This window comes from Cariama cristata, unplaced genomic scaffold (assembly GCF_000690535.1).
Source record: "Cariama cristata isolate BGI_N322 unplaced genomic scaffold, ASM69053v1 scaffold16939, whole genome shotgun sequence".
In the NCBI taxonomy this organism is placed as follows: Eukaryota; Metazoa; Chordata; class Aves; order Cariamiformes; family Cariamidae; genus Cariama; species Cariama cristata.
In genome coordinates this window covers 34,254-60,615 of record NW_009635441.1, presented here as the reverse complement: position 1 = coordinate 60,615, position 26,362 = coordinate 34,254, and the positions used below count along the sequence as shown (strand labels likewise).

General features: G+C 35.5%; 1 protein-coding gene across 1 annotated transcript in view; it reads left to right on the top strand.

Moving 5' to 3' along the window:
* The window catches only part of ORC5 (origin recognition complex, subunit 5), a 67,809-nt gene that overhangs the window by 8,061 nt on the left and 33,386 nt on the right, over positions 1-26,362 (top strand). Inside the window, exons 4-12 of the mRNA XM_009707561.1 lie at positions 234-308; positions 2,987-3,098; positions 3,463-3,593; positions 6,313-6,361; positions 6,919-7,009; positions 8,355-8,407; positions 10,577-10,689; positions 14,028-14,075; positions 19,442-19,552. Of these exons, the coding sequence (XP_009705863.1) occupies positions 234-308; positions 2,987-3,098; positions 3,463-3,593; positions 6,313-6,361; positions 6,919-7,009; positions 8,355-8,407; positions 10,577-10,689; positions 14,028-14,075; positions 19,442-19,552 (783 nt within the window). The remainder of the gene's footprint in view (positions 1-233; positions 309-2,986; positions 3,099-3,462; positions 3,594-6,312; positions 6,362-6,918; positions 7,010-8,354; positions 8,408-10,576; positions 10,690-14,027; positions 14,076-19,441; positions 19,553-26,362) is intronic.

The window sequence follows — 26,362 nt, the reverse complement described above, 5'->3', positions numbered from 1 at the left end:
TGCCTGGGGACTGTATCTTTTTTCATATGGCAGAGCTGCTTGGGCTTCCTAGAAGCACACCTGAAGCAATAATCTCTCTGATGTTGCTTGTTTAAGAGGTCTTCATTCTTGGGTGGTTTCTGCTGTCTAAGAGCCATCAGTGAAATGAGTTTCCAGCAACTAAGAATTAGTTTTAAGTCCATGTGAGAATGGAAGTTGACATTGTCTATATAAGATCATTGTTTTGTTAAAAGGTACTGGATAGAGCAGAGCAGCTGAGGGAAATGGAAGCAAACATCCTGCCAGCATTTCTTAGGCTTCAAGAGTTGGTAAGTGTCTGGAAAAAAATTAACGTATGTCCTGCATATTGAAAGTAACTGAACATGTGGTATCTGTCCATCTAGACTCACAGATCAAGACGAGTGATTCTGTAGATGCGAAAAGTTGCAAAATTAATCCCCGCCCAATAATCAGCTGGCAGTGGTCAAAACTAGAAACCAAACCAGAATTTAAACATTGGCAGGTTTTTCTTACACTGTTAATTTTTTCTTTGAATTCTGTTTAATAGTATCTTGTTTTACAATATCTGATCTGTTGTAGATTATTTTGAGGCTGATGTCAGATACATAGCTGTCTTTTCTAGAATATTTTTGGTTTTAAGAAGAATGTGAAATTTTTCTACTCTTAATTTAAAATTTTGTAGTCGTTGCAGAAAAAAAAAAATCTCAGGCAGACTATGATCTGTAAGGAGAAGCTTCAACATAGCTCCTGTTAGCTTGGTACAAGTAATTAAACCCCTTTAGAGTTTGTCAGATGTTTGTGTGGGAATCCAATGTCTGCTTCTGAGTCAGCTGCTGATGCAGAGACCCCAGCCACGTTGAGTGAATTCAGCACCAGAAGCGTGAATTTGCAACTTGGGAAATGTTTGTTTTCTTCAAGTTTCTCCCATGTGAATCGTGAGAACACTGCGTGGTGGCTGGCTTGAGGATGGTCAGTAGACCACCAGCTATTTAATTACATCTGGAGCTGCACAGCTCAGCAGCTGTGAACGTGCTTTATGTTGGCGGAGAGTTTTTACAGTTCTACTGGAATTGTGCCACAGTATGTCTCTGATTGGAGTAAACTACTGTATCTTTCCCTCTCTCACTTCCAAAGTATCAGAGCTTATGCCTTGGAATAAAGAAAATGGTGCATTCTCTGAAAATAAAATGAAGACAAAACCTGAAGATGGTGGTACTTTGAAATTTCTGAACATCTAAATAGCTGAAATTATACTTATCTCAAGACTTTTGTCTGGTACTCTTAACTCTGACATTGATTTCTCTGTTTACTGAATGAAGACTTAATTCACAGCTGTGTTCTTAATCCTGGCAGCTGGTGCATTTTCTGGCTCTTTTTGTGTGTTCTGCCCATGTTCTGGATTTTGCTGCCCCTGAAGCAGAAGCAACCTGTTGGACAGAGAAAGAAGGAAAACTTAGGCCTATGATTGCTGTTGAGGGACCAAGAAGACATAGTCTAAGACTTAAATATGCTAGAGAAACACCCTCAAATTCAAAAGTAACCTCCAAATGAGTTTGTCAGCTTTCCTGAATGCTGAGGTTCCAGTTGCTTTCATTCTGGATTCTGGACTGAGGCTTTATGAAACTGTTGTGCAGAGGAATGTTGTAGGAGAAAATCTACTGTATCCCTTGCTTTCCTGGAGTGAAAGGAGACAAGAACGTTCATTAGTGGTGAAAGATTTCGTGGGACTGGGGGGTCCTTGACAAAGAATGGGTCACAGGATGCTTGATTTCTGTGAGGATTATGGTGGGAAGTACTTAAGTTTTTCATATTGGAAGGACTCTCAGGAACTGAACTGAAAATGCCATATTACTTTTCTCAGCTAAAATATTAGGCAATTTGGGAGAGGAACACAATTGAAAGAAATCTACAGAAAGAAGCTCCCTGATTAAAAGACAAAAAAGTACCATAAAAATGGAGAAAGAAGAAACAGTAAAGAATATGGGTGGGTGCCACTTTGGCAAGAAGTGGGAAGAATAAATAAAAGAAGATTCTCCCTGAATTTCAGAGAAGGGGAATAGCATTTAAACTTTTCTTTCAAGTCATTCATAACTCATTTTAAGCATTGTCAATTCAATCAGGTTACTTCCTTTTATTTTCTTGAGATGCCTCAATAGTTTTGAAATGTCTTTCCTGAAGAATCATATTTAAAAGCATCTTTTGTTATGCAGAATTTTAAGTATGGCTGCAAAAACCTTGCAAAAAGGAAGAATGACACATCATCTTCACAGATAATTAGCTTCATGTTAAAAAGCAGATATATTGAAGGGAGACCAAAATAAGGAATATTTTTTTATATGAAATGTTTTGTTACCTATTGACCAGAACATCAAACTCAAGGCAAGTATATTGTCAATAAAAACTTGACTAAAAAGAGTATGTTACTACATACAGCCATTGTTGGTAAATAGTAAAACAGTTGGTAGAGTACACAGTTAATACTGTGTTTTTGTTTTGGGATGGTTTTTTGTTTATTTTTAAAAACCAGCTTACCTTTAAAATAAAGTACTAGGTAGTTTGGTTTCAGAAAGCACTGAACACTACTTTTACTTTTTCACTTTTCCTATTTGTTCTGAAAGTCTGGTTTTAATTACCGAAATAAAATGCTGTCTTAATTTTGGGAGTAAGGGATAGAATCTACTTGGTATTGTCTAGTACCAGAGCTCTATCAACCCACAAAGCTTATATGTCAATGAAATGGCAAGGGATGCAGAGAAAGCTCATGTAAATATGAAAATCTGCAAATGTATGAGCTTCTTGATTAGACCAACTGACGCTTTATTACTGTACCAGTAATTTGTATTAAACTGTAAATTCGATGATTTTTGGGGAACAGAAAAGTCACAATAATAATTTTTTTCATTGATATTGTAACATGCAGTGTTATTTTTTCTTTCTCTGCCTATCCGTCACTCTTTTTTTCTTATTTTTTTTCTTCCCTGTGTAGACTGACAGAAATGTGACAGTTGTCCTGCTCAGTGAAATAGTATGGGAACTATTTCGTCCAAATATTGGATGCTTTGAGCCACTCACCTTGTATTTTCCCGATTACAGCATAGGTAAACTAATTCTTTAATCTACTTTTTGGTGATTGAATAATTCTTTGTCAACATCCAAATCTTTTTTTCCACATTTATCAGTATGCCTTTTACAAAATCTGGAATATGTAACAGCTACTGGAATGCAAAAGTCTATATTCACACAAGCTGTAAAAGACTTGTCTTTTTCTGCTTGCCAGAACGTCTCAAAGTAATGTTTTGGTTCCATTATATTTGCTGGGTCTTTTCATCAGTGTAGTTTTTGGTGGATTTTGGTTTTTCTTTTTAGTGATGATTATAGCTTGTTTTTCCACTTAACTTTGTAAAATGTAGTCAGTTTATTAAGGTAGCTTTAAATAAGCAAAACTTACTTTTGTTTAAACAGGACACCTGCAGAAAATCTTGTCTCAGAATCATCCCCCAGAATATTCTTTGGATTTCTATGCTGCATATATCAATATTCTGCTTGGTGTCTTCTACATGGTCTGTAGGGACCTGAAAGAACTTCAGCATCTGGTGAGATGAGATCCTTCAGAGTTGTTTTATTTTGGGGTGTTTTTTGCCAAATGAGCTCTGAAAGTCTAGATTTTTTGTTGAATAGGGACAAAGAGAAAATCATAGAATCATAGAATGGTTTGGGTCAGAAGGGATCTTTAAAGGTCACCTAGTCCAACCCCTCTGCAATGAGGAAGGACATATTCAACTAGATCTGGTTACTCGGAGCCCTGTTCATCCTGACCTTCAATGTTTCCAGGGATGAGGCATCTACCATCTCTCTGGGCAACTTGTTCTAGTGTTTCACCACCGTCATTGTAAAAGATTTCTTCCTTATATCTAGCCTGAATCTACCCTTTTAAGAATGTGTTAGCTCAAAATGCAGTTTCCCTAAAACTCCATAACAAATGTTGCAATTGTTTTGGTGGCTGTAAAGGGTTTCCACTGCTGTGTAGTTTTCTGGTCAGAGGCAACAGAAACTGCACTAATCAGATGCCAGTCTGCATGTGGTTCACACAGCCTAGAACTTACGTTGGAGTTTTTGAACTCAAGTTGTTCCTCGATACCAGAGAGTGACTGAGAAGACTAGGCTACCTATTTTTGCCTGTTCGGATAAGGAGATAAATGTGATGAAACCTTTCATGCCTACTGATAAGTATAGCAGAAACAATTGCTGCAACTGCAGCAGTTTTTGAGGGACAACTCCATTACAGACTTGGTTAATGGTTTGTTTGTTTCTTTGTAATTCGGTCAGAGGAAGTAATAGTTATGATTTTACCCTTTCAAGCAATGATAGGCCTCACTGTGCATCTTTTCTCTTCAAGTTCTTTTTACACATGGTTATGTGATTTTGCTTTTATTGCTACCTTCTTGATCATGTGGACTTCTGTAATCCCTAAATAGCCTTCTGTTGTATTTGTTTCCTGGACTATGCAGTGGAATACCAGACAGTTGCTTTCAATATTTGAAGGAGTAACTTCAGTTACATGATCTCAGCATGTCCAACCTCAAGTTCTATTGTTTTCTACGTTTATTAAATGTAACTTGCCACCCAGCGTTCTTTATACTTCAACTTTAGGAAATGTAACTTAAAATTTGAAACATTTTCCTATATCGTTTAGGAGTGTAATGTTTTCACTTGATTTGCCTCTTACAGAGGATTTTAAGGTAACCAAGCTACTACAAGCCAGATCTGTTGCATAGCTTTACAGAAATGTAGCATATTAGACTCAAAATCCTAGAGAAGAGAGGATTGTCATAAGTGTTTTCATTGTCTTTCTTTTGGACTTAAGAATAAAACAGGTAAGTCAAAGTTGCTGCAATACAGTCATGTCTGAGGGAACAAAAATACATTGAAGATATTTGGAAAAAGGAGTTTTAACCATGTATCAGTTGAAGAATGTAATAGCAAACAAACAAACAGAAGAAAAGTAAAAATTACTTGATGGTGAACTTTGCATAAGAAAAGCTGAATAGCAGTAACAATTATTAGCTCATCAGATTATTATTTAAACAACTATACTGTGTACAAGGAAATTTTACAATTTTGAAGTGATCAGTGGTGAACACATGAGTGCTAGTGAGATGATCTGAATGTCCTGCCTGCATTTCCATCAGGAAAACATAGCTAAACTTCAGCTGAACTTACCTGTTAACTGTACAGGTTTTATATTTAAATGAGATTGCTGAAATCTGATGGACACAAAGATAGAAACTAGGGTCACAGTACTGCTAGACATGTACTTGAGTGGCTCTGCTTCTCAGAATAATTTCATTAGCTTTAGATGTACTGTTTGTCTGTGTGGGAAATAGCAACATTATGAAGGGATTTACGTAATTGGACCCTAAATTCTTTTTGTGCTTGACAAGTCTCTTCTGTAGAAAGTGATGACAGGCACATACAGCTGTCTGTAGACTTCTGAACAGCTCCACAATGTCTAATACAGACTCTAAATGTGTATGTTATTATGCATGATTATTAATAACACATTCTGGAATTATATTAGATTTGTATGTGGAAGTTATTGCCTTGAGTTCTGTATACTAGCACGGAGATTTAATAAGAGGCAGTAGGACAAAAGGAGAATGAAATATGGTGATTGTTATTTTACAAAATTCTGTGTGATATCTATTTAACCAGTTTAGAAAAAACCCCTAGATTACAACATCAAAAATCTCTCAATCTTACCTTAGGCAAAAGGAGTTTGTTTCAATATGGAACGTGTTAGCAAGGTTTTTTGTGTGTTTGGTGGTTTTTTGGTGTGTGTGGTGTTTTTTTTATTTGCTTGTTCGTTTGTTTGTTTGGTTTTTTTTTTAAATAATTCTGCTTGTGTGTGTGTAAGTACTTTTGGCCTACTTTTGAGCATGCTGAACTGCTCCTGGAATGGAAAGTTTTATCTGAAAATGAAGGGAGTTAAAAAGTTCATGAAAACTTTTTTATTGCATTTATAATGTTTAACCACTATGTCATTTTAAAAAAAAAAAAGGCAACCCCACAGTAAACTGATTTTATTGACATCAAAACCAAGTAACTTATGATAGATTACTTCTGTTTGTGTTTTAATCTACAGAAATGTTATGATGTTTTACAGTATAATGTTTGGAAGCAGGTGGCATAATTACTGACTGAAAAATAGTTCATTGGTTTTGCAAAGTAATGAATTATACTGCTTGTTATATTTGGTAGCTAGATTGAATATATAGTACCTTTTAAATATGTTGTACATTTTACTTTCTGTAGGCAGCGCTCAATTTTTCTAAATACTGTGAACCAGTGGTCAGAGGAGAAGGTAAGCTTCTGTCTTTAACTTGAGCAGGTGTATGAGAGCGCAGGTCCCCTCCTGTGGGTTTTGTGGAGGACTTCACTTTGGTCTTCATTGTGTTGTGACCATTTCTCTGGTTACAATAGCATTGCTTATTCCAGTTGCACCCAGTGGGCAGCATTTGCAGCAGAAGCAGTAGATGGCATTTGTTCATGGTGTTTTTTGGAAATGAGATGGAAGTACCATGAAAACTTGCTTCCCCCCCTATAAATCTTTCTCCTCATTTGGCCACCAGGGCTTCTGCAAAGTAATGGGATAAGTCATTTCTCTGTCAAGGCTAAGAGGAGAAAATGAGAGCAGAAGTTCTGCCAAACTGTCCCAGAGTATCTCGGAATAACCACAGAGAAACAACCTTGTGTGGTAGCATGTGCTTGCAAATGGATGATGACGGTGCATCATCCTGATACAGCATTTCACAGGGTGTTAGACTTATGTCATGCCTGTGACTGTTCAGGTGTCAGAGATAAGAGTTTTAGTGTTGTGTCAGTTAAATGTTTAACAGAGTTGCTTCTGGCTTGGTGCAGCAAATGAACGTGACACCCGCAAACTCTGGAAAAATATCGAACCTCATTTGAAGAAGGCAATGCAGACTGTTTATCTCCGGGAAATATCCAGGTAATTTGGGGGACGAGGGCTTGTTTGTTTTGTTGATGTTGCTGTTTTTAACAAGCTTCCTCTCAAATATTTACTCTCTCAAACATGTATTTATACTCAATATTGATCTTCATTAAACAGTGTACTTAGGATCTTCGTGACTTCTTATATTGTGTAGTTGCCTACTCTGATTAGAGTGTAATATAAGGTTATGATATAAAATATCTTATGAATTATTTCCAATTAACTAGATTTCCCTCTTTACAGTTTTCGTTCATTATAAATTTGAGCTTTACTGGGTTTTTGATTATAAATTTCAGCTTTCTGCATAATAGTTGTAGGATTTACCTCTGTGTACCAGTAAATACTTGAGGAATTAGAATGACCATGCCAGTTTCTGACCACAGAACTGTAATTATTCTGGTCTTTTCTTCAAGTTGTAAGTTATAGCAATAGAACTTTCCTATCAGCTGTTGTGCTGCCTGAACTGAGATGAAAATGAAACTTTTTTTTTCCCTACCTGTAAAATAGACATTGTGTAAAAACTTTGCTCATTGATAATTTGGTTGATAATTCATTATAATTTGGGTATTACATCAGCTCTTATTAAACTGTTTCCCTAAGTTTTGTGGCCTATGGCTGATAAACCATGTTCATAAAGATCTTTAAAAAACAAAACAAAAAAGCACTGGTGCTTTAACAAACCTGTTTTTTTTATCCCCTTGTGGTATACAGAATGATCTAAAATCATGACACTTCTAACGATGTTGTTCCTTAAGGAAAGTTTTAAAGTGAAAGTTTTTGCTATTCTTTAGGAAAGCACCAAACTACTTGCAGGTGTTTTTCACTGACAAAATGTTCCATCTTGATGTCTTCAGAGTTTTTCAGTGAAGAATGAATATTACTTTGTTTTTTACATAGACTTCAAAATTACACTATGAAGTAATAATAGTATTGTTCTCACTAGCATAAACAGTTACTAAGCAGATAAAAAAAGTCAAACTATCAGTGTTCTTACTTTTAATCCAATTCTGCATTGTTCTTGAAACTTAGAATGCTATTCATATTACTGGTGGTAGTTGAATGGAGAGAAATTGGTGTTTTACAGTTAGCTTGTACTCACTTTTACATTTATACCTTAATATAACATTACTTTCTGCCGTTTTTTTTTTTCAAATACGGGCAGTCTGCACGTTATTGAAACTTATGTGCAAGATAATAAGACTTGGTATTTTTAATTATTCTCTTATTAACTGTATCCTAGCCAGTGTCATGAAATTAAAATATACATATACCAAGCAGGCACTTTTCTCCAAAACACTAACAAATACTTCGTCTTTATATATTTGCATTATCTGTCTTTTAGCTCACAGTGGGAGCACTTACAGCGTGATGAAGGAGAACCTGGGCAGTTGAAAGGTATTGGATACAGTAACTCTGTAGGGGTTCATAATGTGAAATGTGTGCTTTTCAGTTTGACTTGGTCGTTGTTATCTGAGAAGATGTGAATGAAATTACATAGATGAGGCTACCTATTAGCATTCAGTTACAGTTCAGGGTAATCATTTCTTTTTTTAGAAGGTGTTCTACAAAGGACTGTTACTACTTTTTTCCCCTAATTTATACCTTAGCAGTAATCTTTCCTAAGGTTCTTTGTGGGTAGAAGCAGAGTATTTCTTATGTAAGAATGGATGAGGAATGGGCTGACCCCTGATGGTCAAACCTCTGTGTGTCAACTGCCAGAAAGATCTGAGTGGGCAGAAGGAATATAATACCTGGTGTATTAGACTGGATTAGCATTCATAAACAAAACAGCTGTTATGTGTCCTGATTTCTTGGCAAAGAGAAATGTCAGAATTGCAAGAATTCCTTCTGTTCTTCCCTTGGAGTATGACACTGTTGATTTTATACTTTTTACAGACTAGGAAGTCAAATCTTAATATATCTGTCAGCCTTCATTTACAATTTAGGAAGGAATTCTAAAACATTTTTCCTGGTGATGTCAGTTGGTCATGGTCTTTTCAGCAGTTTGTAGTTTGGGAACGCTTCTTCCATATTATTTATCATGACAAACAATTTCTTCTTAGGTAGTAGGTAAAATAACCACTTATTTTAAAATTGTCTTAAGATAATTCCAGTCATCAGACTGTTTCCTGTATTCGCTTTATGATCAGTAATTTTTCAATATTGTTGACCAAAGGAGTTTGGTTCAAAGTGTTCTTACTAAACTCCCTCCTTCCATGCCCGATGATCATGAAATACTTTTGCACCTGACAACCCCAAAAGACTTTATTTAAAAAGCATTTTCTAGAATTTTTAGGTAGATGTAGTGTGTCTTGTTGGTAAACAGCATTTGGTAATAACATGCTGAAAAAGCAATTATAGTAAATATTACTGTGGATGTAAATAAGCAAATAGTTCGGTGCATTATGCAGTATTGGCAGACAAGAAGAATGGAGTAGAAACGTGTTTCTGTATTAAACTAAATTGTCCATATGTGTGAGTTTATTTGGTGTTGCAGTTTGTAATTAGCATGCAATACAAAACAATCTCTTGATTGTAAACGAAACTAAAACTGCTGTCCTTTTGTGCCTACATGAGAGGAGATTGTTACTCGCTGCCATCTAGGATGCTTCTCATCAAACTGGGGGCCCTGAATCTTAACTTTTAAACATGTTTAATTCCTTGATCTTTATTTGCTGATATTTGTGCATTAAAGCATAAGGGTACAGGTACTTCACAGAACAAGAAACCGTTGAAGTGAAAACCTGTAAGCAAAGAAGACACAAGAGAGACCCTTTAGTGGTCTCCATAGTCAGAGAGCTGATGAAATGAGGCGGTTTGTTCATCCTATTCATATGCATAAGCTGTGTATAAGAAGCAACTACAGTGACAAGAGTGGGGGAATGTAAAGGGAAAAAATACAAAGTAAAAGTAAAAAGAGGGAAGGAAAATACTCACTGGACTGTAGTTCTTGTGCGTTTTAATGTGTGAGACTAATGACATGCATGTAGCAGGCTAGGTCAACTGGATCAAGTTTAAAATTTTGAAAGTATTTTCTGTAGGAAATAAAACAGTGGATAAAAATTGTGAGATGCTGAACTGGTTCTCAGAAGTATAGCACTGCTTCTTTCTCCACATCAGCCCTGTCCCTGACTGAGCTGTCTGGCACAGTCTGGAGCAGCCTGAAGGTTGAGTCTTGGAGAAAAGCTTTGCCATCATGTTTAAATACATCTCTTCATCTGCCCTGTTTGCCAGAAAAATTACCTTAAATCAAAGTAGCCTGGAATTTTATTTTTTTTTTTAAGGGAGATCACACCTTAGTGACTTATGAATCTGATTCTTCAAATACAGTTTGAGATGAGTCCATGAAAAGTTCAGAATTTTAATTTTGTTTAGCTTCGTGCCATTCCTTGGCCCTTCACTGATTTTATATATGTGCTAATGGGGTTGAGAAAGTAGCCATACTCATTTAGTTACAGGAGTAGAGCAGGAAAGGAAAATAAGAATGCAAACAAGTCTAACTTGAAGTTTGTGGATGTTCAGAGTGGGTTTTGGTGACTCATAAACTGTTTGTTTATTTTATAGGACTTTCTGCACATACACATGTGGAACTTCCTTATTACTCTAAATTTCTTCTAATAGCTGCTTACCTTGCCTCCTACAATCCTGTTAGGACAGATAAGAGGTTCTTTCTTAAGGTAATGAGATTTTTTTTTCTTAGTGCTGCTTACTGGATTTCTGCATACTGAATTTCCTTGTTTAAAACTCTTCCAACGATTCATTTTGAGCTCTGTTTCTGTGTGTGGTTCACTTGATTTGATCAGCAGTTTTTTTGTAGATCACATATTGTGATTGGTAATGATCACTTAGTCATTATTAATGTCTAATAAACCCAACTTCATCTCAAAACATGTGTAACACTGTTATAGCACAGGTATTGTACTTTGCTTTTGTAAGTTGAAATGACTCCGTTTTGTAAAGATTTTAGTGGAGTGTCTGCAATGTCCTTGGGTATAAGCGACACTTAAATTTCCTGAGTAAGATAGAAACCACAGCTGTGTTAGCCTTTAATAAGGTAAAATGACATAGTGCATTGTTAAGTTATTTATACAGCTTTAAGTTTCTGAAACAGAAACATGCAAACAGTTGCTTTTGTAGAAGATACGGTTCCATTAACTGGCACATGTTGTATTGAAATGATGGTAATGCATGTTTTAAGATGAATATATTAACCCTCACTACCAAATCATGGGCTAAACCCCATTTTCTGTAAGTTCTTGCCATGCACAGGTCAAATTTTATTTTTCTTCTTTTTTTCTTTGGGCTATGTTGTGATCATGCTGCAAACAAATACTGTGGTGCCATAGTTTGTAGTCTGTCTCTTTCTTACCCAGGATCTTTGTGCTCCTCAAACCTGCCTCATTGTGGTTTTTTTGAGGTCTTAATTTGGCAAAATGTAGGCAGGTAAACAGATAATCAGAAAAGTGATTGGTCACTTATGCTTTCTATGCATTTTTCCAACTTCAAGGTTTTCTACATTATTACAGTATGTATTAGTATGTGCACGTGTGTATAAATGTATGGTATTCATGGTAGATAGGTATGAACAATTTAAGAAAATAAGACAGATTTGTTAAAATGTGCTTGTTTTCTTCTTCCCTCTTGAAAAAAAAATTGCAGATACATGTTTTGAGAAGTTGCTGCAATTCCTAGTGATGACGTACTAGTACATTTTTAGTTTGAATATGGGTTTCATGTTTCTGGCATGATCTTACATTGAAAGCTATAGGTGTTTTGCCCTTCTGTCTAGTTCTTTCCAGAGGAGAGTGGTGGATTACTTGTAGAAAGTGCAGATCGATGTTTTCTTTATGGGCAACCTTTGTTCTTTTCACTTGGCCAAAGCAATTTCTTTGGAAGAGATTTGTTTGCTGAAGAATTGGTTTTGTCCAGATTTTTCCATATCACTCTTGGAACTCAAAGAAACAGGAAAGCTTACAAGAGCCAAATCAGTAAAGTGGGTTATCAAAAAACACCACATCTTTCTTGTGTTCACTGAACAACTTTCTTAATTTCAGAAAAATTTCAGAAATAGCTGCATCTCAAAGCCCCACAAAACCAATACTTTTGGGAGGAGTGTTCAAGTTGAGTGTTTTTATTAGTCATGTGGACTGTGAAAATAGAATATAGTTTTATCAGGTTTGTAATGAGATTCAAAGTAGATTACAGACAAGTATCTTCTGGAGCGATTTAACTAGGGAGTGCTAGGCAGCAAAAAAGATACAAACAAAAAGATGGTCATTGAGCTGCTAATTTGCACTACTGGTGTAGGTGCTAGGCTATACTAAAGGTAAAGCCAGAGTTTGTGGCAACTTGGAATACTAATGACCTGATAAAGCAATGAAGTAATAATTGGCAGCGCTGCTGTTAGTTATGTGAAAATTCAAGAGCTTTGCAGTAGATTAAGAGAAAAACGCAAAGTCAGTTTTGAAAGGTAGCCTTTGAAACAGAAAAGAATAGCAATCTATATGAAGTCTTCGTTTTATAATTTTAATAGAAAACAGGATTAAAAACTAACTGAAAATTAGCTCTGGATTTCCTATGTTTCTTTGTACTTGCACAGAAATACGACACCTGCTCATTTGCTTTGAAACACTTTTGATATAACTTAGGTACACCATATGGAGATCTCAGCATAACCTTTAAAATGCATGAATGCGGTTTGTTGTGATCCATCACTGGCATTCTGTGTAACCTCAGGCTTGATCGCTTTCCCCTCCAAAAGGTCTCTGTTATCACTGCAATCTTCTTTTCAAAGGCATCGTAATAATATTACTTTGCTGTCTCTAAGTATGTGTGATGTGTATTAACTGAATGAAGCAAATTATGTAAAGGAAACTTAAAGGCCTGTCTAATATTAAGCTGTTCAAAAGTCAGTCAAGAAAAGCCACAGTTACTGAGACCATCTTGACATGGCTGAGTATTGAGGTCCACAAATAATAAGTACAAGATTTTAAACATTATAATGTAAAAAGAATTCCTTCATTTCATATTTTTTTTTTTTCCCTGATTTATTGAGTGTGCTTATAAGGTATACTTATTATTAAGGTACACTTCTCAAGGCTGTGGAAAAACTCATCAGCTGACAGTTTGAGAAACAGCACTTAAGTATGATTAAAGAATATTATACTTGTACCTCTGCACTAATTTTACATCATTTACACATCATCCTTCATGTCTCTCTTTGTATTTTTTTTTTTGTACCCATTTATATGTAACATCTTATTTACTGTATTTCTGTCCTTGTCTTGCCCTCACGTTTTCAGCTGAGATCCAAGAACACTTGGTTATTTTCTTTGGACAGTCCTTCCTTTCTTAAGGCTGCTTTAAAGCTGCGCCTTTTTAAATTATGTTCTTTCCTCCCCCACCCCCAGCTTTTCTGTTTGTCGTTTAGCTCCTGCACCTTGAACTATCTTTGTGTTGTATTGATTTAGTTCCTGGTTGTCATTCTGCCGACTTGCTTACCATCCAAATTCTAAAATGGAGCAGATAAAAGGTGAAAATGAATGGATTTTATGCATGGATACATTTTAAAAATGAAGTGGCCATCATTTAAACTTCTGTGGAAAGAGAAAGAAATGAAACATCTGTCATTTTCATTAGATAATTGAGGATAGGAAGAGGATGGTGGCATGAAGTCATATTAAAAACAAATTTTTACTGCCTCTTCTCATCAGTCACTGGTTAGATCAGAAAAAAACTTATGCATGTCACCAGAAAATATTAGTATGTTGTTTTTTGGCTTTGCACCACTTGGGATACAATGAAACAAGAAATAAGGCAAGTGTAATTTTAGGGCTTCTAGTAAGAAGGATTGCTAGTAACATTAGACAAATACTGGAGGTGCAGTGAAGAAGCAGACCCAGATTAGCCTACTACCGTATGTAGCGTATATATTCTTTGTGTTGATTCTGTCTTTGCTATAGAAGGAGTGTAAAATAATTTACATATCATATTTGCTCTTGTCTGTTGTTTACAGCATCATGGGAAAATTAGAAAGACCAACTTTATGAAGAAACATGAAAAGGTTTGTATTTTATCTTTCTAAGCTGAGCTTGGCAACAAATATATTCTTTCTACTGTACTGCTGGTTTTGTATTTTGTTTTGCCTCATTGTTTACTGTAGAAACAACAGAATTGCGTAAGTAACAATTATTGGTGCATTTGTTTTGTATGCTACAAATTCCTGTATGATACACACATTTTTATTTCATTGAAATTTAACTGTAGCATAAATTTGTCTCCTAAAGCCATGTTTTTGTGTACAACAAAACATGCTTAATAAAGCTAGTTAAAGGACATTGTACATGGAAGAGCCAGATATCAGAATTTCTCTCAAAGATGTTAGAGTAATAGGTGGTTAGTAGTTTTGAAAGTCAAGTCACTTTAATTCCCAGTGATGCAGTGAGGTGTAAGAGCTGAAGTTTGTGTGTTGAGACTTGTAAACTTTGTACTCCTGTCTGTTGTTCAGGATTCCATCAGACTATTAATTAGACTTTTCATGGTTATAAATAGCTAAACATCATTGATTTAAGTGGAGCTATACCAGTTTTTACTGACAGAGGCTTGATATGCTAGGAAAAGCAAATACCTATCTGTATATTTATAACTGTAATGTAAAAAAAAAATCAAATTTTAACATCTGTAACTTGTTAACTTATTTGTTAACACTGGTTCTGTGCTTGTGTGCCACTTTACAGGTAAGGACCCTTTTGTTGTAAGTATTGATTGTAGGTCAGAGCACAGTCTGGTTTTAAAAGTTTTTGAGGCATGGTAGCTGTGATGGTGGGGAACTGCACTGCAGATCCTAAGAGGATCTTCTAGACCTATGTTCCTTTTACTATACTGTAACCTTCATAAATATTTGCACAGAGATACAGTCACCCAGGTGTAAACTTTTGTATTTTGATACTATGATTCTACAGTGAGGGAAATTGAAATATAAGGATAAAGGATTACATATATAGTGTTAAATAAAGGCTCATTTTCTTCGATTGGTGTGACAGTTTATATCAATATACCTTCCCTGTGTGAAACTTGTCTGAAGACTGACTTTACAGATCGGATTCACCTAACTCCAAGTGGGTGCCTGCATCTAAGCTGCTGTCTTTTTATAGACAGTGCAGAGCTAGTCGATGCAGTCATTGGAGTGTAGGATGTGATTTGTCTTACACTAAAGTATGTTCTACGTTCAGTCAGATGAATTGCACTATAAACTATTGATTAGATTTCTACTGGCTATAATGGGAACTTAGGAAACTAGTTTGGCTATACATGCCTACTTGGCAGGAAGCTAACATTAGATGAAATAAATCCTTCCTTAAAAGTTTAGGTACAGCCAGGCTAAAAATCTGTTTCTTGATTCTTAACTCTGCTCAGTCCAGAGGCTGTGTTTTTTTGGTCAGAAAAAGTGAATCTTGTCAATGAGGGGAAAAAATTGACATTATAATTCTGTTAATTGCCTTGTTGTTCGTAACAGCAGAATTTTTTGGGTTTCTTTGCGTGATTGCCCTGGAACAATATTTTTCCAGTTTAGTGACAAGTAAGAGATCTTCCTGGTAAAGCTGCTTTTGCGGCAGTATGCTTTTTCAGATGTCAGTCCATCAGAAGATCAAATGTGTTGGTGTGTTTTTTATTGGAAAAGAGTATGTCTAGTATACCTGCTTCAGCTTTAGTCTAGGATTTGTTTGTGTGTCAGAATTTCTAGCTTACAACTGAAGATGCTTCATTTGCATAGCAACCAGGGGAATTCAGAAATACTTTCTGCTAAAAAAAGTGAGAAGTATAGTTCTGTCTTTAAGTATATGCCAAAAAGGTTGAAAATTCAGCCAACTGAGGTTAAGGACTTTCTCCCTTTTGTGTAAGTAATTTAGTTTGGGTTAAGCTTTTACTCTAAAGGGTGCTTTTAGTTCTCGTTCCTGTTCATGAAATTTTGGAATGTGAATACATGGCTCGCAGTTGTGGGACAGTGAAAGACGTAGGCCAGTTAAACAGTGGGAATGTGAAACTCTGACACTGTAGATAAAAAGCACAAGCACAGATAATGGCAACTGGGGAAGAGTCCTTTTTGAACTATTAGGCAAGCGTATTGCCAACGTGGAAAGATGATAGAGGACACGCAGAGTTAATTTGGTGGCTATAAAACTTTTTGAAGAGGTTTTCTGAATGTGGAAGGTGTCTGTCTTTTTAAGTGAGCTGAGGGGTCCCTCGGGTTTTTATAAATACTATTCTATGTAGTATTCTGCCTTAACTCCTTGCAGAATAGTTTTAAAAATATTATTCTTTACTATGTTCTGTTTGGAGGAATTTCTAAACCATTCCTGTTCTTCCAGAAGGTTGTCAAAGAAATGAAAATTAAGTCCTTATAGAAGTTACACTCTCTCAGAATTAACTCTTCTAGTTTTTCCAGAAGACAGCATTTCTCTTAAATAATTTGAAAATTCAAAACAGTAATCTGTCTTAAGCAGAGCGCTGATAATATTAAGAGCAAGAAACTTGTGAAGTAGCTATACTAAACACAACTTCAGGGATTGCTACATGCTAATTGTGTTTACTAGCTGCTTGGAGTGCACACATTTTAATTACTATATGTTTGTTGACTTTTTCTGTTGATAATAAAGAACATGCTTCACGGAACTGGCATGTTTAGAAGCAGAAGGGCAGGGGATTGTACAGTTCATAACTTTCACCATACCTGCATTCTGACTGAGGTTGCCATGCTAAAGTTTTGACTATATTTCCATTATTTTTCACACCACTTTCTTTGTTAGCCAAGAAGTACCTTTGAGGACACCACCTGGATTTGAAAAGCTAAAACATGTATTGGAAATACCTTTTTGTTTTGCTGAAGAAATGTGTGGTTGTGTTTTACTGATGACTAATGCCACAGAGGTGCTGGTGGTATCTTTGAGAGGTGTTCTTTCCCAGAGGCATTTTGAAACAACCTTTTTTTGAAATTCCTCTTTAATCTTGTCTGCTCTGTTAGTAAGAGTAAATCAATGTACGCTACAAAAAAGGAAACTGGAGGTCAGAGTGGAGAGAATGAAACACAGACTTGAAAGGAAACAAATATTTCCCTTGTCAGAACTTTTGACAGTCTGGGTCATAAATAAATCTCACTAGTCCTAACAGTGCTGCCTGCATTGTAATAGTACCCAGTTCTGCCCTATGAACTGTATTTCTCTTTTTTTTGTAAAACTGGTTATTTTAAAAATACTTAACATGAAAAAATCAGGAACTCATATTTCTGTGAATTCAACTGAATTCAATGTTACTACTTACAATAACCTGTAATACCTAAAATGTCCATCAATGTCAGCTGAGGTGTGTACGGTGCAAAAGAAGGGTAAGGGACAGAGTAGCTCTCTAAGTGCAAAGTTGAGTAAATACACGGTGTTCTAATAACGCAGTTTGTCTGTAGCTGGCAGGCAGCTCTTCATACAGCAGCTCGTACCAGCAAAGGAGCTGACCTGGGGCTCAGCCAGCTGAACTCTTTATTTTAGCCAGCTAAACTTGTGGGACCTGGATGTACTCTGGGCCCTCACACTCAGCACTCTTTGGGCTGCATCTTGAATACTCTGGCCAGTTTTACCCCCCTCCAGTACAAGACACACATCAATAAACCAGAACAAGTTCAGCAGAGAGGTATCAAAATAATGAGAGGCTGGAGCACTTGCCCTGCAAGGAGAGACTGAGGGAACTGCATTTGTTCAAGCTGGAGAAGGGAGGCCTAAAAGCAGGAGATCATCAAAACTATATGATACAATGGTGAATGGTGAGAGAGTGAGGAACAATGAGTGTAAGCTGAAAGAGGATGTTTATGCTGGATATAAGGAAAACCTTTTTCCTTTGAGGACAGCCAGGCAGTGACAGGAGTTTCCCAGAGAGGTGGTGCAGACTCTGTCCTTGAAGGTTTCCAAGACTGGAGTGGTAAAGTCCTGAGCAACCTGGCCTGACCTCCTAGCTGACCCTGCTCTGAGCTGTTAGGGGGTTGACTAGAGACCTCCTAAGGTCCCTTCTAGCTGGAATTATCCTATGATTGAATGTATTTTGAGAAAGTAGAAATACAGTAGTAAAGATGTTTCCTGTGTAAAACAGTAAGTTCAAGTGTTCTAATTTCCTGATCAAAAATGTTTTCTTTGGTTTTGGTATCAAAATGGTAACATTTTCATTGTGGTATAAAGGAAGCAAAAGAGAAAATGAAAACTAAAAAACTAAAATCAACCAAAAATATAAAAAACTCAGCAATGTTGGTGGAAAAAAAATGAGCTGTTGATACATTTTATTCCTACAGAGATAGTTGATCAAATTTTTAAAAATTAGTTTTAGAAAGTGAAATTCACAGAAGAGCTGAGGTGAGCAAGGACCTCTGGTCTCATCCAACCCCCCTCCTCAAGCAGGGTTGCCTAGAGCAGGTTGCTCAGGACCATGCCCAGTTGGGTTTTATATATCTCCAAGGAATGAGGCTCCTCAACCTGCCTTGGGCAATAAGTTGTAGTGTTTAACCACCCTCAGGGGTAAAAAAGATTTGATTTTTTTTTTTTTATGTTTGAATACAGTTTCCTTTATTACAATTGGTGCCTATTGCCAAGTTATTCTACTTGTGTTCTAGACCATAAGGCTGTTTGATAGAGTAGTTTAGTATGGCATTTAAGATGAGGAACTCTTGTTATGACTTTGCACCTCTGTGAGAGGAAGAAACTGGCTAAAATGACTCAAAGAAAGTGAATATGTTGATACTTTAGCAGAATCATTTCCTTTTATGCTTTTTCAAAAAGCAAATGCTAGTAAAATATTTGTCTTCAGTAAGCAAATCACAAATATACTTAAGTTATTCGATAGTTTTATAGATTTGTAAAAACTATTGTTCAGTTATGTGCAGTTCTTTATAGGTGATTGAGGATTATAGATTGTAGACAACAGAATAAATGTAAACCTTAAAATTTTTTCACTAGCTAGAAATCTGTGTGCTTTTAAGAAGCCTAACTTCTCTTACTGTTGATAAATGGTGAAGAAAACTGTGTGCACCTTGAGAATGCCATAAAACGTAGTCTTTCCTCTTTAATCCTTAGATTGGGCAAGGTAATTTAGTAGGACAAGTAATCTATAAATCTAGTGACAGGGAATTTGGCATCAGATCCTCTGTTACAGCTCAAAAATACTCCTATTTATTGTGCAGTATGAACTCTTGCCATGTTAAGTAGAACTCTGTGCCTATATCTTTATCTTGATCAATAAGCATGTATTCAGTGTTTTCCATAAAATATAAGTAAACTGTATGAGAGACTACTGTGAATTATAGTGCCTCCCCAGAGACTAAAAAGATGTGAGAATAACATCTTATGGTACTCCAGGAAGGGTCTATTGGATTGAAAACTCTTCTTTCTGTTGCAGACCAGTAACCACCTCCTTGGGCCAAAGCCATTTCCCCTGGACAGATTGTTAGCAATATTATATAGTATTGTGGACAACAGAGTTGCTCCAACTGCAAATATATTTTCCCAGGTGAGTGTGTACTTTATTTATTTCCTTTTTACTGTCTGGAATTTCTGAAAAGGTTTTACGTTGTTTTTTGTAAGTCATCTTTCTAATTAAATGTAATGAGAAAATGACCACAACAGTAATTTAAGTTGAAGGCTCAGAGTAATATTTGTCTGTATTACTAGCTATGAATTCAAGACATTATCTGCGTAATGGTCTGAAACCTTCTAATAGCTAACTTTTTCCTGATCCTAGACTGTGATCTGTGTTGATTAGTTCCTTGGCTTCTCGTTGAAGTCTGTTAGCCTGTTTGCATTTCAAGTTAAGTGTATAAACGTTTACTGTCCTATGGCCAAAATTAGTCACCTTGTAATGCATGCTACGAAAATGTAGTGGTGAAGAGGGAGCAGAGGGAAGAATAAGGTATTTGCAGGTGAAGGGTCTTTGCTGTGATACATGTATCTTAGGGGTAATGTTTTTCATTTGGACCAGCTTTAACAGTCTTGCAGAGTCGAGTCAGTGTCCCGTTTCACTAGGTGGCAGCATAACTGTAGAGTTGAGTGGAATTAAGTAAATCCAGAGTTTTCTCTAGAGCTCTGGGTTTGTCAAGTGTAAATACCTATTCTGTATAAGTAAAGATAGTTTTCTATTGTCAACTTGATTCTTAGGTCTTTCGTGTCCACCTTAGAAGATCACAATTTCTTTCCTGCTTTCCAGTTGTGATTAACTTTTAATTATAGAAATATTTTCTACCTGTCCTTGTTAGGTCTCAAATTTAACCAAAGATTGTTTGAATCTGATGTCTGTATTCATGTAAAGTTCTAGGAAACATATGCTCAAGATACCTAAACAATTTTTGTACTGCTTTAATCATCACTGTTCAGTGTTCACACAAAGGTTTGGCAAAATTCTTCTCCCAACTTTGTAGCATAACCAACCATAAATATACATATTGTAAAATCAAGCAACAGAGAAGCTAGAGAATTGTAGTACTTTATTTAATCAGTGGTATGTGAATATCTTTAATAGTGGTGGGGACCCAGGTGCTTTACAACTGTAGTAGGCAACTTACACCTTCACATAATGTTTTCTCTCAAGCTCCTTTAGTTAAAGATTATTACCTAATCTGAGGCATGAGAAATTATTAGACAGCAACCTCAAAAATCTGTTAGTACAAGAATGTGCTTTCTCATAATTAGATGAGTGATTTTTTCAGCTTGCAGTCTGCAGCCCTTGAGAGGTCAATGGATTAGCTTTCAGGGGAAGTGGCTGAAAAAAATCAAGTTTAGACACATTTATGCATCCTGTACTTCTTTTTTGACTTTCTTCTGTCCTCTCACGGCATCTCAGAAATTCACTGTGCTTTCAGAAGGAACTCTAACTCTGTAGGTAATTCAAAGCTATGTGAAGTTTCCTATGGGCAAATGCCATATGAACGTACACCAAAGGTTGTTGAAGGAGGCAGTTTCTGACCAGACTTTGGATGATGGCTGCAGCCTTGTAGCTACTTATAGCAACTTTGAAGTACAAAGACCATAGGGACCTTAGCATTCATAAAAATGCATAAATTTGGCCAGCTATATCTGTTCACTTTTTTTTTTTCCTGGCTAGTGTCAGATGTATGCTGAGATAATTGCATTTTTATGAATGTTGTGTTGATTCTTTAATTCACTGTACTGTGAAGTCTGTCAATCAAGTCTGTTAGCCAAGGTACTGGTCACACCCCTTTCCTTACAGGCTACTGGTTTCATATTTTGCTCTGGGTAGTGCATTTTTTGATTTAAGACACGGGGTGTTGAAGCTGAAACTCAGAATACTGAGGCAAAAGGTCGTTGTCTTGTTTAATGGTGTTAGTTTATCAACAATGATTAATCTAAGTTTGATTCAGTAAGAAATGGAGTCTTATGACACTGTTACAGATTCTTAGAAGACAATAAGATATAATCCAAGTAATACTCAGAATGGTTTCACTTGTGTTCTAAATCTACTGATGATCCACCATGTAGGTACTTCCTTTTTTAAGCCTTTCTATCTCACTGCCTTTCTTCAAGCATTTGAAGACAGTGTCACTGTGATCTTTCAATAAAATTTAATCTTTAAGATGAAAACAGTGCAACCTTTAAGGCATAAGATGAAAGAACAGGCAAGAAGCAAAACAATTGACTGTCCAACTGCAATTATGAAATTTAGAGCTTTGCCTGAACTTTGTCAGTCTCAAGGAGCGAATTTCAGTTTAATTTATTCAAGTAATGTGGAAGGGAATGATGATGACAAGACTAAGAGTGCTATGTAGTAAAACTTATGTGTAGGATGTTAGCTGTATATTCTTATTTTTGGCTATGAAAAACATCTTGGTATATTTCAGATGTGAATGTATTATATAACAGAGTTTTACAGTATATTTTCAAAATTAATATGTCTGCATATTTAGCATGCCTTCCAGATGAGAGAACAAATGTCTTTATTCCAATGCACAGTTAAGGAGTACTGAAGACATAGTTTGTACATGGAGTGTAATTCCCCCTTAGACTAAATGGCAGAATGAAAAAATTCGAACAAATGCTTCATCCCAATTTAGAGTGTACACTAGATGGCAGTGTTATCAAAGAATAGCTGTAATTCTTTATTTTTTTGAATATATACAGATTAAGCTATAAAGATATAAAAAAGATTGTATTAAACCATAACCAGATTAGGGCAAAGAAGTTGAAATTAAATCTGTTTATACCAAAACAAAATTTTATAAATAATTTAAAAAATATTTTTGATTGTGAAAACAATTTTTGCATTGAATTTTAATTGAAAATGCTTGAAATGTCTAATATAAAGGAAGATAAAATAGAGCAGAAATTAAATAGATTTTGGAAGTAGTTTAAGCATAATATTTAATTGCATTTTTTTTCTTGAATAGTTTAAAAGAGTTTTTATATTCCAATGATTTTTGCCATTAGTTACTCTGTAAATATATTTTTCAAATAAAGTAAATATTTAGGAGCTGGGTTGTCCTTAGTAGTATCAATACATTTTGCTGTTAGATACCACAAGCTTTTATTTTTTTGTTTGTGTATAGAGTATGGAAATCATTCTTGAATTGTTTGTTGAAGTTTAAAATGTTTTAAATCAAATATTTGGCTGCTTAACTGATTCATCATTAATTTTATGTACTCTTTAATTTGTAAACTGACAGGCTGTACATCAACCAAATACTTATTAATTGTCCCCGTGCACTGTCAGAGAATAGCATGCCTTGACTTTAAAGTTGATCAACAATTTCAGTCAAGATTCAAGAAGGACTAGCAGCTGCTTTAAGATCTGTTATGTTGCTGATTTCATGACATTTCTTATTGCTTCTTGTTTCTGTGCATAATTTCTATTCACATGAAAATTCTGGTTATTAGCTTTTCAAAAAAGAAACTTTTATGGTAATAAGCAGCAAAATTTCAATTTTCTGTTTAATGCTAGGATTTATTGAAAATGTTTCATTTTTACTAAATAGAATTTCAACTTAAAATTTGAATCTTAGTCTGACTTTTGCATTTTAATGTTAATTAGTCCTTAAAGTGGTCTCATACTTTTTTCAAACAAAAAGTTAATGTGTTCCTTTCAGAAGCGTGATCTTTGCAGTTGTTATGAGACTTAAGTTTCCTGCTGTAACTTCTTGCTGTAATTGGGTTACGCGAGAAAGAATGGGGCTCATTCATTTTGTTTTTCCTCTCTAGTATAGTGGAGTAGCACCAGGGGAAAAAAACAAACATGCAAATTTCCACTTCTGCAAATGAAAATTGTTTCAGTTACTCCCTTAGAAGTTCAAATTCCTCTTGGTTTTGTGCTATTTGCAAATAAAATTTTCACACATCTAGTGAGGATTGTTTGAGAGGAAGTTAAAGTAAGATTTTTAGACTATTGATGTCAGTACATATGAGAATATAGGTCTATTTTCACTTGAGAAATTTTCAGTGCTCCTTTTCCTCCAGAATATTAACTGTTTTTCTTAGTAGTTCTAATTTGTCGTGATACTATTTTTTAACACATTGTGTGGTACTGTAACGTGTCACAGAATTTGTTTATTTGAATTTGTTTGCTTGGTTTTTAAACTTGGTTTAAAGAGATAATGGAGGTTAAAGCACTATTGATTTCTGCAACCATTTCAGAGGACAAGATCTTCCAATGTTTTTCTTCAGATGCACTTTTGTGTAGTAATTTAACAGATTGAAGATGATATTGCTACTACCACTGACCAGTTATGTTCTGTGCCTGGGACAGAACTCACACAGTTGATGTTCTGATTGTATATATGACTAGGTTGAGCATGTGGCTGAAGTATTTTAAAAGGTAAAACATTTTTAATGGTGAAAAAATGCAAATGTACTTTCACACAATGCTAAAAACAGTGTAACTGTGGGGTGTGCAGTCTGCATCCTACAACAACAGATAAGTCATAGGGTTTCCTTACCCAGGTACAGCAGTTGATGCTTTTGCAGGCTTAGGGAACAAGCAGGAGTATGATTTGTGCATCCACATGGACCCACTGTGCAGAGTATGAAATGTGCATTGTGTCCAAGTGTAATTATTACAGAACAGAGGGGTACAAAGAAACTTCATAATACCTACCACAAGTGCATTTTGCAAAGGTTCTGAGAGTCTACTTAGTTCTAGTTTGTAGAAGAGTTGTATTTCATTTTAGGTTTCCCACGTTTAGCCAGAAATATAACATTATTCTCTTTATGAAAATGTGTCTTAGTATAGGACACGTAAGTGAATTTATGCATGAAATGTCGTGCAAGAATTATCAGAACTGATCTAAATTAAATCAGCTTATTTTACATTGAAGGGGACAAGGGCACTGAATTTCATATCACAACCAGTAAGCGAGTAGATATTTGTTGTTATAAGTATGGTTTACATTATGGTTTACAAGCCAAAATTAACCAATACTTTTTCCTCTACCAAAATGATTTTTTCAATTGCTTCTACCAATCAATTCGGTTCCCATAATCACTTTTCATTTTCTAGGCATTTTATCTTGCTTCTGCTTTCTTGTGAAATACACTTTTTATAGAGAGAGTTGACTAGATCTGCTTGTAATTTTGACCTATGATGTTATCTATATTAGGTAAAATGGAATTAAACCCTTTATCTTGTGTACTTTTGCATATTTTATTCCTGTTAATACATCTCAATGTTTGGAAAGACATCTATGCAGAGAGGTCTGATACCTATTCAGTAATTTTCAGCTATTAGTATATTCTGAGAAGTTAACTGGTCAGTAAGTTCAGTTCTGTTTGCATTTTCACTGTAATGCATTAAAGTTAGACTGTTGGGTCATCTTAAAAAATTTTGGTCTCTCTTTACATTCAGAATCAGGTTTGGTTTCACTGTTATTATATTCAGCAAATATTTTCAGGTAGTTGTACAGTTAGAATTCACTTCGGATTATAGTGCGTTTGGAAGCAGAGATTTCAACAAAGGCTATTTATCTCTGTGGGTGTATGGTGGCACATCAGGTATCTTACACATCACAGTCTACATTTCATTTATTAGACATTTCTTATCTGTTTGATACTGGATCTGAGAAAAGCATCTGAATTTCCCTAGGACTACCACAAATTCCTAAAACTAATGTGGTTATAAATGTGTAATAATTTGGAATGAAGGGTAACAAACTTAAAATTTTCTAATCTGGCAAAACAATAAACAGCATTGCAAATTGTTGGTCACAGAACAAGAGCTTTTTATCTGAACTTAGAATAAGTCTGCAGATACAAGATTTAGAGTAGTGTGTTAAGTGCCAATATGACATGGGTCTATTAGAACAACACGAAAGCACTGATGTACATAGCATGCTTCCAGCTGGAGGGAGCCAGAGGAATGTAATTTCCTTTAATTAAAGAAAAAAAAAGTGCCCTCTCCTGGAGTGTAAAAATCTGAGAGGTTTGTTTTCTTTTTGCCTTGCTTTCTTGTCTATCTTACATGGATAGATTAAGGAATAGCTAGTATTTTATATGTAAACTGGAACAGTACGTGGCAGTTTACCTGCAAGATTTCTTTGCCCCTGTTGTGTTAGAAGCATATTTTATATCTTGCTTTTTCAGATGAGAATTTGATATTTTCATTGCCCTTTTTTTGTAAATTGCCAACTATGGTAAAATTCTGATTGCAAGATTGGAAAGGTGTTTGGTTTTGTTTCTACTTATTTGATGAAGGGTTTGCTTTTATTATGGCATAGTCTTTTTGGACACTAGATACCCACATCAGAATTGTAGTAGTCACTCTGTTAGTGCAATATGTTAGATCCCCTTGATGTAGTAACTTTGATAAAGACTAATACTGTCAACTTAACATTTTTTTCAGATGGAAAACACTCTAATTGCTTCTGCAAGCTCAGATTGTGTTAATGTTTGAAAATACTAAGTTTTCCATTCTACACTTGACAACTCTTACCAGAACGAGAATTATTCATTTTTGCTAGATCAGCTGTTCCTGTATTGTGTTCCAGCTTTCCTTGCTGTTGTGAGGACTGCTCATAGGAACATTTTACATCTGGCCTGACTAGAGTGTTTAACACTAATAGAATACTCTCCATTGAAAAGTGAGCAGGTAGGTAAGTTTCCAGAGAAAAAGATCTGTTTAAAAATGTGCGTTGTGCTATGCTATTCCCTAAGAGGGCTTATTGTGAAGCAGAATGAAGATAAGTGGGAGCCATTTCTATTTTGGAGTGTGTGAAAAATACAGAACTTGCTCTTGTACTGGTTATATGTCTGTAAGTAGACTATTTTTTTGTCATTAGTCTTTCTGAAAACAAGCAAAATGCTGGAAAAATGAAGGTTCCTGCTG